Raw genomic sequence first — 16,617 nt, forward strand, 5'->3', positions numbered from 1 at the left:
TGTGGCACTGCAGAACGTGAAGTTGACTTGTTATCCCTGAGCAGAGGAGAGAACAATTGCTCCCGGCCTTTGGAAGAAATGTAATCGTTACGCATGGAGCTGTTTCATCATCCACTGTCTTGGTGGGAGAGAAACGGTGAGGTATGGAATGAGATGAATGGGGCTGGGAAAATTTGGCCTCAAACATTTTGGAACACTTGCCATATTGGAAATTCTGGTACAACGTAATTCAGGAATAGCAGCCCAGATTTGAATTTGCAGTCCATAGAACCCTTTCCCAATGCTCTTCTTCCGTACTTAAATAGCCAGACACATAGTGATAAAATTTCAGAAGTGGACTGGATTTCATACTGTCCCTGGACGGAAAACAAACTTTTTCTAAGCCAATGTTAGTGCCTTTTTTTTTTTTTTAATTTAGCCTGCCTCCAAGCAAGTTTCTTTACCAGAGCCAGTTTTAGAATGAATATACTGCTCTGCTAGACTCAAGGATAAGAGGCCTGGATTTACCTTGAATTCTGAGAAGGTCTTATTGTACTGGAGACTCCAGCCACTAGAGGACTCTAAGCTCACTAATGTCCCAATCTGTCTCTTGAGTTTGCTGACACCGATTGGCCTGCGGTGGCTATTTTTACTTAGTGCATGAGCAGTACAATGCGCCACGGTGAATCACTGATTGCACACGTAAAGAACAAGTTCTGCAGGGAGCCAACCTTAATACAGCTTCGTTTCCAATGACCTCGTATCCTGTATCACTGAATGCCACAGCCTCCTCTCTCACACCTGTTATGCTGCATCCAATCCCAAATTCGCCACCGTACCCTGTCACCTCTCTCCCAGTACTTCTAGCTCTCTCTCTCCGTTCCCTGGCTATGGGCTGGGCAAACCCAAGTATGATCTGCAGAGGAGAGGAGCCAATGTGATTCCCTGTTATCCCATGTGGATTCAAGATAACCTACGGTCTTGCTTAGCAGCATCCCAGCATTGTCTTCTACAGGGGCAGATAGGGGCTGCTAAGCTCAGGTCATCCTTTGGACTGCTTGAGTGCTCTCAGCCAAGGTATAGGTTGCAATTTGGACTCCTGGCATTTGCTACCAGACTTGCACTTCTCATCCGCTCTTCTTTAGCAAGACAAAATGTGTATGTTGTTCCTCTCCACGGAAGGCAGTTATTTCACTAACAGCTTCCCACACAGAGATGAAATTGAAAATTGTAACCATTTCTAGAATATGAATATCTGCATATATTTGCATATCCTTATTCACATGTATATGCCTGTTACAGAAATGTTTGCAGATTCATCACGGTGTGGGAGGCTGTCATTTCACGAAACCATTTCACAATGTATCAAAACTTGATAGATATAAATTATAAGAAAACATTTTACATGAATCAAACTACAGTTAATAATTTTTTTTTTCTGGAGTTTGGTTAGTTTATACATATTCTGTATCATTTATAACATGAAAAAGCTACAGGCAGACCACAACTGGAATAAAAAGGAAATACTAATAACTCGTTAAAACTGCCAAAAAGTTGTTTACCAAATGCACATTTTTTGCAGTCATGGAAGAGGAATCCTGATGGGACACATCAAATTTCAAAAAACTGGTATCTGTTTGGAGTATACCTAAATCCATGTAGTCCAATTTCCTTCATCCGATAGAAGTACCACCAGGTGCTTTGGCAGAAGTGCCCTCATAATATACATCTATGGGGTAGTTTTCTCTTTCACTCTTCCATTGGATCTGACCATGATATTAAAGTCTGAAACATATATACTTTTTCAGTACAGTTGTCTTTCAGGATCCCGTATTCCTCGAACAGGTCTATAACTCATACACAAACTAAATCAGCAAGGGACAAAACTAATATACACAGGGATAAATCAACTTTAGAAAAGATTTCACGAGCCATTTGGTCAACATCTCCTTTACAAATGTTTCTTACGATTTATTTTTTAATGCTTTGATTGGTCCAAGGGACTTCTAGTGTTTACTAAGTGGAGAAATATAGTCAGTAAAAGGATAAACAGCATTAACGAAAGCAATATCGAGAATAAATTTAACATACAAGAGACACGATCAGCTGTAATGTTTCTACAGACTGTAATGGAAGTGAGACTGAATCCAATGTGATAAAGGTTTTATCTTCTCTTTGCAAACATTCAACTGAAGCCATAAGAAGGCTTGTTGCCTATTTCTCATTTGTAATAATAATGTCATTGCACTTTTAGAGTAATTGGAAAACAAAATTTGATGCAGCTGTATTTCTCAGTGGAGAAATCTCTCTGAATAAATCAGTCTTTTGCTTAGTTCTGTTTTCAAAATTTACACTCACAGATGAACCCTTACTTATGCTTATTCATATGTGGTTCCATCCTGTTCACATACACTATTTTTATAACTTTTGTTTTCACCTGAAATTCTAACGTAAAAAAGCATCTACTTTCCATGATCTGTATCCTGCTCTCTAACTGCATGTGCAAAAAGCAGGTTGCAGGAGCATGCCACTCTCGGTTTCTCCCCAGGTCTGCAGAGTTCACTGTATCCCATGACACTAAAGAACAATTCCTGGCAAAACATTGGCCATAGTTCTCACACCCAGCTGAGGCCCCTGCAGCTTGTACACCAAGGGCAAATTACTTATCTACTTGGAGGCTGGACCGCTGTTCTGCAGTGGTCACAAAACCGGCACCAAGTGCTTCCTTTGCATCATCAGTAAACCATGGGAAGAATTTGGGAGACACATTGAGCCTAATACTCAGTAATCAGCATTTTCTCAGCTTATGGGCAACATTGCTCAGAGGGCTTAGTCATATGAACTAAACTTCATGCCTGTTGTGGCTGGACTGTGTTTAAGATCACAGGAAAAACAAGAACAACAAGGAAGAATGGCTGTGTAAATTAGTTCATTATAGTATAGTTGGCTCATGGTGGGGAGTATCAGCTACTGCATGAAGTAGTAATTAGGGACTGAAGAGGACACTGGCAACTAAAAGTTTTTTTGGAAAAATACCTTTACACATACCTCTTCTCCCTACAAATGCTCTTTACTTTAATACATCTGTTGATGTGTACGAGTCAACTCAAATACAATACATTCACCTTTTACATCTGCCAAGAACTGTACAGATATTAATACTCTCAAAGGCTAAAATGATATTTTTAATAAGCGAAGAAACTTGGATACTGCATGATAGACTGAGGAGGTATCAGAGCAAAGATTAAGCGCTGATGTCCTGTTTTCCACTCCGGCTGCTGACACTGTTGCTCTGGGTTCATGTTACCATGGGTTCATTGTTACACTAACATAGGTTGACCTCTTTTCTTCAAGGAAGAGATCAGTATCAGCAGAGTTTTGGAGAAATAATTGGTCTAAAGCATTATAGTAAGAAAATAAAGAAAGGATTATTTTCCCTTGCATATATAAGTCAATGCAAGCTGAAACACATGACACAACTCATTGATGAAAACAAGCATCTTGGCCATGATGACCAATTGACAAGCAAAGTCAACAAGAGTTTGCTCAACTGGAGACATCAAAACAAAGTCTCAGATAATACTATTCAGCCAGGTGATGGTCAACCTGTTTGTGAAGGAGTCTGCCTGTTTTGCAGACTCTCTAACGGTTAGCATCTTCAGGCTATTTCATGCAGTGCCAGGGCACGTGTCAGAAAAAGCTACGTAACTGAGCTCTGACAAAGGCCACCCAGGGGAAGAGACACTCATGAGGGCAGGCTGATAAGCTGCCTCTCTCTATCAGTTACACTGAGGTGAAAACAAACACACACAGTTCCCAAGCAAGTGGCCTCTTGGACACATCAGATAAAGCTCTGATTTTAAGATACTAAATTACTTATGTCACATTCAAACTGTCTACAGTGTGTAGACACCTTCTCATTTCTTACACCTTTTTCTCAGAACAAGTCTCTCTGCATGTGACTGGAATAAAACTTATTCTCAGAAGGAGCATTGTCATCAATACTTATGCAACACCTTAGGCTCTTTTAACCACTTTAAAGCAGTTCTTTTTCTTAAATACTCAATAGTTTCTCTCAGTTTACTCTTCCTGCACATTTCTCATTTGCTAGGGTTTCATTAACATTAACATCAGCTTAGCTGAAGTAGGAGAAACTCCATGCCTTAATTTCAATGTATTATCATGTTCTTCACTTCTCTAATAATGGACAAGCATATGTGATTGTCAATGCTTGCCTCTCACTGAATATTTTTTGGCAGTGTTTATACTAAAGCTTTTGATTCAGACAAATTGCCTCTGTAGTAGTTTATTGAACATTTAAAGGAAACGATTAGGACTCCTCTCAGCAATCATTCACTAATAACAATACTTCAAATTCACCTAGCTGTGTAGATTTCATCTAGTTATTTTAAATATTTTCCTTCACCCACATTCGTATTGATAAAAGCAAATTTAATTAAGGAATTGTTCTCTATTTTTGTTTTACTAAAAAGGAGCTTTTCCACAGCAGATAACCTGCCCTTTTGATTCTGACCACAGATGAAAAATGATACCTTTAGGACTGAAACTGCACGCTGCATCTCCACATATACAAACCACGCAGCTAAAACAAGGCATGCATGCATGGCACCCAGTGCAGATATTCACAGGCCCACCCTGTACTCACCTGCTAGGCACCCCTCAGCTGGAAACCACCTCTGCACACCTCGCACTAGTTTTCTTCTACTATCTATTAGTTCTTTTACTAATAAGTCCTTATTCTTCTTGGAATATTTCTGATAGTCAGAACAATTTGGGAATACGCATCAGACTGTTTTCTAACTTATTCCCCAAAACTGGTTTGTGAATTAGGTACATTAAGAGTACTAGTCTTCAATTTAAGAGACATGGAATTTAAGAGACTTAGAGTATTTTAGTCTCTGCCAGAAATGGGCTTGGAAGGGGAAAAACCTGCTTACTTTACAATTTTCTCCCTGATGCATGTTTCTGGGAGCTGTGATTCCAGGATGAGTCATGCAAGAAACTCTCCTGTACTTGAGACAGCTTGATGCCTTAAAGGGTCAACAAAGTGAGAGAGCTGCTCTCAAGTGCAGGAAGAAAGTACTTCCTTGAACTTCAAAATCCATGGAATCTTCTAAAAATATATATGAAGCTGAGAGATACTTCAGACAAGAAATAATAAGCACAAGGCAGATGCCTTCACTTTAATCCAAGCTCTAGGGATGCAGGAATTAATAACAACATGTCCTTTAGTAGCACTTCACATCTATAAATCTGAAATCACTTTAAAAAGGAGGCCAGTACATTATTCTCATTTTATAGATGGGGAAATTGAGCCATGAAACATGGAATGACTTGGCCAAAACCGGACCTGGGACTGCCTATATTGGATCAGACCAGGCAAAAATCTTTATCTCTCACCACAACTAGACACATTACAGGAAAGTACAAGAAAACCCACAATACCTAAGTGTTGAATAATCTGCTCCTTTATGATATTGTGTGGTGCAGAACTGAGGCTGGTTATGCAATTGGCATCAGTATAAGTTAAATATTCAATCCAAAAAAAAGGAGTAGGAAATAATATTTTCTGTCCTTTTATGTGATACAAATAGGTTACGGAAACGTGTGCTATAGAAAAGGTGAAAAAGCTCAGTATTGTAGTTTTTAATTACACCATCACTGTCATGCAAACCACCCTGAAATTAGAGAGCTACCTAAAGAGCTCAGTTAATCTGCGTCATGTCTCTGAAAGCTGCAGTTCAAAGGACATGAAACCTAGTCTTTAACTATTGAAATGCAAAGAAAAAGTCACAGAGAATATAAGGAACTCATATAACACAGACAGGAATACATTTCAGTATTGGTCTGACACGCAGGGAAATTTGGTCCTCGATTATCTGAGGCACAGCCAGTGAGATTCAGCTGAACCCAGAGGAAGCTCTGAGTTGCTTGCAGGGCTCTGCCTTACCGGTGACTTCAGAATCATCAGGGAGACAGCATAACCCACTGTTGATACTGAGAGATTTCACTGAAAGGAGTGAAACTAGAAATGACACTAAATACTTATTAACCACCACGTCTACAGAAACAAAAAAAAAACCTCTCGCTCATGCAAATAGCAGAGGAAGACACCTATCCAACAACACCTTGCCATCTGATGTAATTTAATCCTTTTTTATTTTGCAGTTTTGCCTTGGTTAAAAGTCATACTAATATCATCTGATCAGTCTCCATTGACTGAATTCAAGGGGTTCAGAAGCACATCTTAGCACTCCAGTTAGGATTTCTACTGAATAGTGCGTTAAACGGATGTAAATAAGCCACATCCCTATTTTACACAGTTGCATGTTTATCATAATTTTAAGATCTATCATAGTTAGTTAAGATCTAAGATATCTTAGAACTATGGATTTTAACTTAATTACCATCACTTAAAAGTACACCACCATTTTATTTTAAAATACACATTACAAAAAATCAGCGTTATTAAGAGCCTGTTGCTAATGATATGACCACTTCTACTGCATAATGAAGAGAATGTAAAAAGCCTTTTGTGGCATTAAACAGCTGATACAGACATACATGCTCTAAACTTTTATATTAAAGACAATGCATATCAGACTACATGATATTAAGAATACATAGAGATAATGGCTGAACTTGGTGTGTCATTAACTTGAGGATTCAGAGAGGATGTCCTGTCATCAGAGCTGTAAGGGCAGTATTGCTCATTACAAATCATCTTTCACAAAGCAAATAATTATGCCCTGCCTAGCACTAGACTATTATTAAACATACTATTTTAACAAAACAACATTTATACAGGTCTAAATGATCCTGACGCACAAAGTATTCAACAGTCACATGAAGAAGGACACTTTATTTCAATTCTCTGTATGTTCCAAATCATTCCTGCAACGCAACTGGTCCAGCGAGGGAAGGCCCCTTCTGCACAGCATCTGAGAACATGACCAGGGTCTAGCAATGGTATGAAACTATTAGCATGAAACAGCAGTTCTTACAGCATCACTAACAGGTTTTTTGGAGTTTTTTTTTTTTTTTTTTGCCTCCCCCACAGTAGGAAAGGTACAAACCGTTACAAACAAAAGCTAAAATGAGTGTATCAAACACCGATATAGTAGGCTGTGAACTGCAACTGCTGAAGAGCAAAAGTATCAAGTAGTGACAATTTTAAAAAGATGTAGTCTTTGTTAAATAATGATCTTCCACATAATGAGTACACTTAACATCACATATAAGCTATATTTATATCTACTTTTTTTAGCCTGGAATCTCTCTGCTTTCCTTTTTATTCAGTATTTTATAGCATCCAGTAACAGGCTTCATTCTTTTCAGAAGATAAATTCCTCCCCAAAAGACTTGTAGTGCATAATGGAGCTCTACATGGGAGTAAAGCTTGAAAACAGATGATCCTTCTTCACTTCAAAGGCTTTAGACTAATCTGACAAATGAGTGACATTACAAAACACAAAATGAAAATTCAGGAGCAAGTTATGAAATGAGTTATGGAAAGCAGATCTTGAAGTCAAACATATGGACATTGTGTAGATCAGTTTTAGAAATAAGACAGAGGATCATAGATGCCTTGGAATTTATAAGAGTCTTTTCTTTTACTGTAAACTCTCTTCTGAATCTGTCCCGTGATTTTTGTATGATCAACCCTTTCCACTTCCTCCCATAACTTCTACTCCCATTAGCTAGCTGGACCTTTTGTTCTATAACTTTTGCTTTTCACTTCCTGAGTAAAAAGATCATTTCACATTCAGTAAATTAAACGTGTGGCTTTCAAAGTACTTGACAGAAAGGTACACTTTTCTTCAAGGAAGAGAAATATGGTGCCCATATAAAACATCTGAATGAAATAAATATAGAAACAATGTGCCTTTGAGGAGTACAAAAACACTCCGGGGCTGATTATATTTGCCAGGACATTGAACATGGACTCATCAGATTAATTAAGTCTGTCATAACAGCAAATCATTAAGCCAGCTGAGAGAAAATTCAATATATTTCCTGGAGATATAAGTCTATTTTTACACAATCAAAATAACGCTGCTTTTAGAAAATCCTTATTGCTTTACTGTACGAATATTTTTGATCAGGACTTTGATATCAAAGATGCGGTAGCAATAATAGTACAGACTCTGCAATTTTTCTTAATTTTTCTATTACATGACATATCTATCTGGGCCTGTGTCTGTGAAGAGAAACATGCCAGGTGAGAAGTAACCGGTGCCACACATCAGAACGTAGAAAGGGAACAACTGAGAGGCAAAGGACCAATATACAAGGTGGATTTGTTACGGAGAGAATAACTTTTGCTGAAAAGTTATGCAGTCAGTGGGAGGTTTCCACAGAAACTTCCCTATTCAGTGAAAGCCTGATCTGAAAGGAATTCCAGAGTCAGCCTAAAGCATGGCAGTAAGAAATCAAAGCACGCTAGCGGGCTGAAGAGAATCCCAGAGACAGTCAGATGCCCTGTTCGGAGATAATCCTGTTCAATTGCATGCTCCTTAGGGCCAGGCACGTCTTCAAGAGCCAAAAATTCTGCTACTCTCTCGTGTGAGGTACCTGACATCATGCTTCTCATGCAGGGTAACCTGGAGGAGCTGCAAGGGAAACATCACAGCAGCCTTCAGGGACTTCTGTGGCTGCCTCTCAAGGCAGTTCCTCCTCAAGTGGAAGAAGGGCTGAAGGAAGAGGCTCAACTTACTATCTCTTTAAGGCAAATAACTTTTATCATTTCTTTAGTATTAGGTAGCTAAAGAGAAACACCTTTTCTTCCAGATATGAGCTCAGCTTGTAGATGCTACAGACACTCTTTTATTGATAAAAGACTCACTGCTCCTAACAACCAAAAATAGTTAGTTTTGGAAGTGAAAATGATCGTTCTTCAGCATCACTGGACTTCAGAGAAACTGAGGAGCCAATATGATTTGCATAGCCAAGACGGATCTGCGATCCCACTACCTGAGTGTCTCCCACAGCATGAAATTATCTTGAAGGAGAAAATGTAAAATGGAAACATTTAAAATGTTTTTCCTGAACATTTTTACTTCTTTGAGAAAGATTCTACTACGACCAAGTAGACAGTATTGGCAGGACCACTGCAGGCTTTCAAACAGGTGAATTCTTCCACACAGCTACTAATTGTGCCTTATTTTAAAGGGCAGTTTTCTCAACCAAAAATACACACACTGATTTATTTACACTAATATCTAAACACAGTACTACAGAACATAGCAGGAAAAAGCATACTGTTAAAGAGGAAAAACTGTTGTAGGAACTACGTATACATTATTTTGTCTGCAACAATCTCAAGCTTGGAGTTCATTACCTAGTCTTTAACCTACACTCTCTACAAGTTCAAAATTTCTTTGGGCAGAAAAAAACGGGCTATGTGAATCACAGTTCCTGTTGTTAACAGAGCTAAAATTAAGATTTGTTCTGTGTGAAGACAAGACCAAAAACTTCCCTAGATTTAGTGTCTATCCTGTAGTTTATCCCAGTCAATAAAATGTTTTTAAGGTTCAAAGACTCTTTTGCAGAGTAGCATGTGAAACAGTAATCACAATGGAGCTCAGCTGTCTCATTTTATATTTTCTTTTCATATTTTTCCCTAATCTTTAAAATTTATGATTTTGTAACTGATTTCACATCTGATTATTGCTCTTCTTCTTGGCTAGCTAGCAACGACTGCTGATACCTAAGGCTGGTATCCTTATTCTCAAAGCCCGAGTGAGCCAAATGCATGACTCATAAAGTTCCAAAAATGTTTTCTGTTCAAAAAGCCCAATCTTAATATGAGAAAAGCTGAAATGAAAAGAATCAGGCTGAACATACACGCAGCTTTAAATAGCTCAAAATACACCGTGAGCTTGGCAAGTGTAAAGCATTTCAATTTTAAGATCTCTCCCATGCCTCTATCAGAACCATATGGAACTTCCATTTCCTGCGAGTCTGCACTAGTCTACCTTATATTCCACACCAGAATATAGTGGCCTAATATATGCTGTAGTTTCAAACATAATGGTACACATGCATATTATCTGTACAGTATGATTTTTTCTTTCTGAGCTTACACAAAATATGACTGACAGCAAAGCTCATTGAAATGTATTCAGTCTTTTGCATCCATCTATTTAATTTATAGTTACCTGCCTGGTACTCATCGGTATTTACAATTACAGTTCAGATTTACTAATAACTTTCAGGAAAACAAGATTGCTTGTGATGTGTCATTATGTGCTAGAGTGTGACCAGATGATGTCACTTCAGAAAAGACTGAGATCACTTTCTAGTTTTAAGAATTTCTGCCCTCATTTTCAGAAGTGCAAACAAACCACAATCTTTAGATTTGAGGTGTTTCAAATGGTCAGCACCTATAGAAATGAGACTGTTTTATCTGTGGTGCCATAATGTCTAAATTCATTTAATATCAGGGGCTCAGTCTGTGTGTGTTGAAAGAAAAGTAAAGAAAGAACCAAGAAACTGGAAGAAAAATGTATTACCTCTAATATCTCATCTCTCCAGTCAAGGTGGCATACAGAAACATGCATACATTTAAAATACCGCCTCACCTATAAGTCTTCCTTCTTTTATACTTTTTAACCTCCTCAGTGGTGACATTATTTCTGTTTGCCACAGAGGGCAAGCAGGAAGTGCTGCAGCTCCAAGGAGAACACACAATTCATGCTGCTCTTGGGGCAAGCGCACAATGGCTGTAGATCGATTTCCAATTTGAATGTTAAGTGGCCATGCAACGTTGTCTAACATTTAGCACAAATTTTGGGGAAGATGAGATATAATTTTGTCATTCCTATGTACATAGTATTTTTAGCTGCAGTTTAGCAGTCTTGTCCCTAATGGTTTTTGCATCGCATAAGGAAATTTTTGTACAGTACAAGTATTTTGTATTGAGTAGCTGAAATCTTGTAAAGCATAAATTAATATAAATATTATGTTAACATATATATACAGTTGGTATGTTAATATTAAAAAGGTTTATGGAAGCAGAATTAAAACTTAGCTTTGAAAACACACTCCAAATTTTCTGACTTTCACAGGCTTGTGGGTTTTTGGTTGTTTTTTTTTTTGGTAAGAAAGTTGTATTTTATAACACTTTGTGGAATTCATTTGCAGAGTTATAACAACAGAAACTGCTGGTATAGCTGTAGATTCCAATACTTGAAACTTGAAGTTACTAATTCGTCCTCTCGTCTTCTGATCGAAGATACCATACCTAGAGCTGGGCAGAGATTTCCCTACACAAAATACATTGCTGAAGAGCAGTAATTAAAAAAAAAGCTGAGAATTAATTTCATAAATGACTATTGTATACTCAGGTACAAGATGGTTACCCTCTTTACCCTTTATAGTCAATGGGTAGATACAAGCAATTCAGAAAGTGATTCCTCTCCTTCTAAGAGAGATGCTTGCAGATGATAATTCATCTTACCGGACTTCGATACCTTTTTCAGAACAAGATGAATCACCTTCTGCAATGCCTGTTTCTCTCGACTGAGTATACAGAGTAGACAGAGCGACTGGCTCATAGCTAAAAATTGTCTTAAGTATCTCAAGCTTGTGATAGAAATTAACTTTTCAGCTTCCGCTATTCTATGCCAGTGAAGGACTGCAGGTACCACATTATCTGACTCCCTGAGCTGCCCAGCCTCCACAGCTGGGGGGGCCAACTTCTAAGAGTTGAGTTTTGGAAACATTTATTGAAATCTCTGTTTCCTGGGAAGTTATATATACATCCGTTTTTCAAGGCATCATGAAAATGTCTGAAGCACCAAAGTTTATTATGAATCAGAAATTCTCAGATTCATCAGCTCCAAATGGAACCCTGTTTATTTCTGGACCTGGATATTAGAGGATGAGACATTAGAAAAACACAGCTATTTTAACATCTGATTTCATTCCAGTTAATAACTTTGCACCTGATAGATTTTCCCCATTAAGTCAAATTTATGCTAATACTGTCCTGATTAACGAATACTATTTAAAGCTGTTTTCTACGGAGATTTCTGAATAAGGTAGGTATCCAGATTTGGTGAGTTTCAGCCAGAAAGAGTGTGCTATCAGATTATAAGACAACATGAACCTCAGAAGTTATCTCACAGTATCCCTGCAGAACTGTGAAGTAGCTTATGGGATGACGAGCAGGCAAAGCTAGTGAGAAGCCTTTTTGAAGCCTGTACTTTTACTGAACACAACACAATCTCTAATGTCAGAGACTGCAGAACTCCAGCATTTAAGTTACTTTATGGAAAAATCACAGTTAGCTGCATGAAACTCACTAACTTCTGAAGCTATGGGGCTTAAAACATTGCATATGTAGTTAAAAACATTGCATATGTAAACAATTCCAAAATTGGATTGTACAGCCTGTGCTCTGCTGGGCTTAATGAAAAGTGAAGGAAAGGGCACCAAACTAATACAGACTCAGGGGGACAATTGTGTAAGGTCTACTTCTGGAGGAGCCTTAGTTGGTGATATCTCTGGCCTCTCTGCACAACATTTCACTGCATGGTGCGGGCAGACCCTAACTCATTCTAGAAACCATACTGTACCCTGAAAGATATTTTCTTTTCTTTTCTTTTTTTCCCCTCTGAAATAATGCTTCTGCCAATAATTTTGTATCTACAATACTCTGCCTCTATTCCAGGTCCAAAAAAAGCAGCAAAGGCGGAGAAGGGGTAAATGTTTGTCTCCCTTAAATTCATTTAAGTTCTCAGGGAAAAACCTAATAATGCATCTATAGCATGCTGTTTTCAAAGCACTATCTATTAAAATAGTAATAATTTACTTCTCTCAGCCCCATAGTGAAGCATGCAATTTAATGTTTCTACTACTTCATAGAAGGGTGGGCAGGTGCTTTGAAGGAAAGGCATAATTTTCAGAGCTGAATGCAAGCAGCACATCTTAATGTCTGCCTGGACATGATCCTGGGCGACCTGCTCGAGGTGACCATGCTTGGGCAGGGGGGTTGGACTAGATGATCTCCACAGGTCCCTTCTAGCCACAACCATTCTTTGATTCTGTGAACGCTGGACAGTTAGAAGAGGCTCAATCCACCTGTTTTAAAAAGTAGATCATATGCACACATAAAGTGGGAGTTAGACCCTGGGTATAAGCAACCAGGACTTTTAGACTTTAAGTCACAAATGCCAAAGCATATACCAAATAATGCTCTTACTCTGCACTTGCCTAGGGTTTTCCAAATACAGGAACTGGATCAGTAACTACTTTCCATGGCAAGTATCATTATATTCATTTTAGGATGAGAAAAACTCAATGCACATGAAACTAAGCTGATTGCTTAAAGCTACTTGATACATTCTGGTAATACAGTAGACATTTTCAGAGCATAAATAATGTACAGGTCAAGTTCTTCACAAAATACAAAAGCAACTACCATGCTCTTTTAAAATGGCAGCGTTGCTGCCACACTCCTTTGATACTAGCCCCCAGCAAGAACCCACCTAGCACATGAAAGACAAGTTCATTTCTGTTTCTCTCCCAGAGAATTCAGATCCACAGTTCTTGCCTTTCTGAAAAGCCTTCTACTCATCAGAGCTTTGGGATGAAGGTGAGAGCAGGGGTCTCCTCCACTCTTTTAGCTGAAGCTGTTTTCCTTTACAAGAAATCCAACAATTAAGATATATTGGGTTAGAAAAGGAAAACAGTTGTATGTAGAGTACTTGTATGTAGAGTACTCAGCTGAAAGAAGCTAGTCCTGTTCCGTGTCATGTTTAAGCAGCCAGGATACTTGCGCCCCAATAATCAAGTCCCTAGCCAAGTATGGCTAATATCAGGCTACATTTATGTTTGTTTTACGCTCCTTTTGGTACAGTAGGTCTTTAACTCTCTTCTGCCCATGTTCCAGAGCACCTGGTAGCAGAGGGAGGAGAGAGACTCTCCCTAAACACGAGTAGTTGGTTTACATCCTTTCATATGGCTAGTGAGCCTGTGTTCCTCAAGTTCTACAGGGTTTCTCTAGCCATTAGAGTAAACAAAACAAAACAAAAAAACCCCAGTGTATACTGCTTATTGCTATACCAATTATTAATACATACTCTACGTATGCACTTATCTTCTGATTGCAGATTCCAAGGTTCACTCTAGTACTAAATTAAGTCCCCAAGGATGCAAACACACCTGTATTCACTTTTTGGTATTTCCTAGCTCCAAAGAGATTCCCCCTTTCAGTAGTTCCCTATCGAGTGTGGAGATTGGGTCTCTAACTCTTCCAATGTGATGAACACGCAAAATAGAAGCTGACATAGAGCTTTTGATTTAAACACTGAGGTAAGGCAGCTGGAGTACTCAACTTTGTCGTGCCCTATTGCCCTACTTGTATTTTAGTTTTAACTCTTAGATGCTCAGCTCCAAGCAGGATTAAAAAACCATCTCTTGGGTTTATGCAGCAAATACTATGTCCTCATGTTTGCAACCTCGTGGCAAATAACTCACTGGCTAGCATACTCTCCCAGCCTGTGGGCAGACCTTAACTTCCTACTTTATTTCAGGAAGACCTAAGCATGTTCTCCCATATTACAGGATAGCCTAGCTACTAATTATTCCAATATGCAGTCCTTTCAGTCCTTTGTGTTGTAATTCTTCCAGTTTTAGGGGATAATTAACTAACTATTGAATTAGAGCAGAAGAAATATACTGAGCACGATTCAGTAATCTAATGACTGAGAGAGAAGAGACCTGGATTTCCATCGGTCTCACTGAAGTATTTTATAGGCTATATATAGGCTTCAGCTCTTTCCAGAAGTGCTAGATCAGAAAAAAAATGTTAGGAATGAGCTGACAGAAAGGATGTTTCTGTGGAAGACTCAACAGAGTACACAGAGGAGGCAGAAGCACCTAATGCAAAACGGAGAAAAGGGAGAGTGGAAGGAGAGCAGGTACTGAAGAGAGGGACAGTGCAGGGCAGCGCAGAAATCAAGTCCGGGATACGGGCTTCTGCGAGTACGTGGGGTCCAACCCACAAAGCAGGCCCAGAGCGCAAAACGGCTTCCTGTAGGCCTTCACGCCACCTCAGCTGCAGTGAAAAAGCGCCACAGCCTCTACTGTCCACGGTGTTTTTTTATAGATAGACACACGCCCTCTTCGAGACCCTGGAAGGTTCAGAGGGCAGGTTAACGCTATGGCAAAATCCACCCAGTCAAGAGGTTGAAACCGTTTTTCTTTTCTTTTCCCCAGTGTGGCATGGGGGCCTGGAGAAGGAGACGCCAGCCTCAAGGCTCAGGAGCTGCAGGAACGCCGCCGGTGCCACCGCGGGGCTCTGCCACCACTGCCTGGAGACACAGGCCACGGGATACCTCACCGTCCTACGGTAAAACAGTTTTAACAGCGGAAAGCGCAGGGCCAAACCACCACACAGGCGACGGCTGAGGACGTTACCGCCATGGGGCAGAAACACCTTCACCTCGGGGCGGGGTGGAGGGCGACTGACCCGGGCCGGGCTGGGCCTTGCAGTGGGTCACGCCACAGGGCGGGCCGCTGGGGCAGGAGGACGCCCCGGCCCGCGGCCCCCCTGCTGCGGGGCTGGGGCTGGTGCTGGCACTGCCGCTGCCGCCGGCCCGGCCCGGCCCGGTCCGGTCCGGTCCGGCCCCGGGGGCGGCTCCCCCGCGGCGTTCACCTGCGCGCGGATGGATACACCGCCACACCAACCCCACCACACCGCCCGAGGTCCCCGGCGCCGCTGTGCGCCCTTCCCTAAGCTGATTCAGCGCGGAGCGGCGCTGCGGGCAGCGCGGCAGGGCAGGGTGGCCAGTAAGGCGGCACTAGGGCCCGGCGGACTATTTTGACGACGGGCGTGTGCCGCCCGTGTGCGCGCGCGCCCTGGCAGGCGCTGTGCGTGGTGCGAGCGGAGGGGGAGGCGGATGGGTCTGCGGCGGTAAGTAGTTCCGGTTGAGGAAGTCGGCGCTCGCGGCGGCCGGCTGCCGTGGCTGCGCGAGGTGGGAGCGCCGCGCCCGAGCCGCCGCCGCTGCCGCCGCCATGGCCACCCGCTCGTGCCGCGAGAAGGCGCAGAAGCAGAACGAGCAGCACCAGGCCATCCTGGCCAAGCTGCTGCGGGAGGAGGACAACAAGTACTGCGCCGACTGCGAGGCCAAGGGTACGGCCGGGGCCGGGGCTGGGCCGGGCCGGGCCGGGCCGCGCGAGGGCGGGCTGCGGCCCGCCGGTGCTGCCGGGCCGGGGCCGTGTGGGGGCTCGGCCGGGCGCGGCGGCGCCCACGGCCGCGCCTGTCTGCGGCCTCGCCGCTCCCGGCGGGCTGCCGTTGCGGGCCGCGGGGCCGGGGCGGCCGCCTCCCCGCCCTGCTCCACGTCCGCAGGGCCGCCCCGGCCCGGCCCCCCGCCGGCGGCCTCAGAAGCGGGGCCGGAGGGGTTTGGGTGGCCACGGAAGGCAGCTCACCTGCTGTCTTGTTGCCAGCCTGTTGCCCCTTCCTCACCTAGATGCGCCGTGTTTGCGTTATCCTACAGCCCCAAACGGCTTGCTGAGGCTTTATACGATGACTGACCTAGCCTTTTTCTGAAGTTTCACTGTCGCCTCCCCTTTTTGCCTTGCCAGGTCTTGGACAGAAGTGGGTCGTGT

The 16,617-nt window shown here is 41.7% G+C and overlaps 1 protein-coding gene across 3 annotated transcripts in view; it reads left to right on the plus strand.

Moving 5' to 3' along the window:
* The first annotated feature begins 15,566 nt into the window (after positions 1-15,566).
* SMAP1 (small ArfGAP 1) overlaps positions 15,567-16,617 on the plus strand; it is a 93,332-nt gene continuing 92,281 nt past the window's right edge. For 2 of the 3 annotated variants that reach the window (XM_068937495.1, XM_068937496.1), the window contains exon 1: positions 15,567-16,141. In XM_068937495.1, the coding sequence (XP_068793596.1) occupies positions 16,024-16,141 (118 nt within the window). In that variant the 5' untranslated portion in view covers positions 15,567-16,023. The remainder of the gene's footprint in view (positions 16,142-16,617) is intronic. The other variant, XM_068937498.1, reaches the window with a different exon arrangement.

Source organism: Struthio camelus, chromosome 3 (genome assembly GCF_040807025.1).
Source record: "Struthio camelus isolate bStrCam1 chromosome 3, bStrCam1.hap1, whole genome shotgun sequence".
In the NCBI taxonomy this organism is placed as follows: Eukaryota; Metazoa; Chordata; class Aves; order Struthioniformes; family Struthionidae; genus Struthio; species Struthio camelus.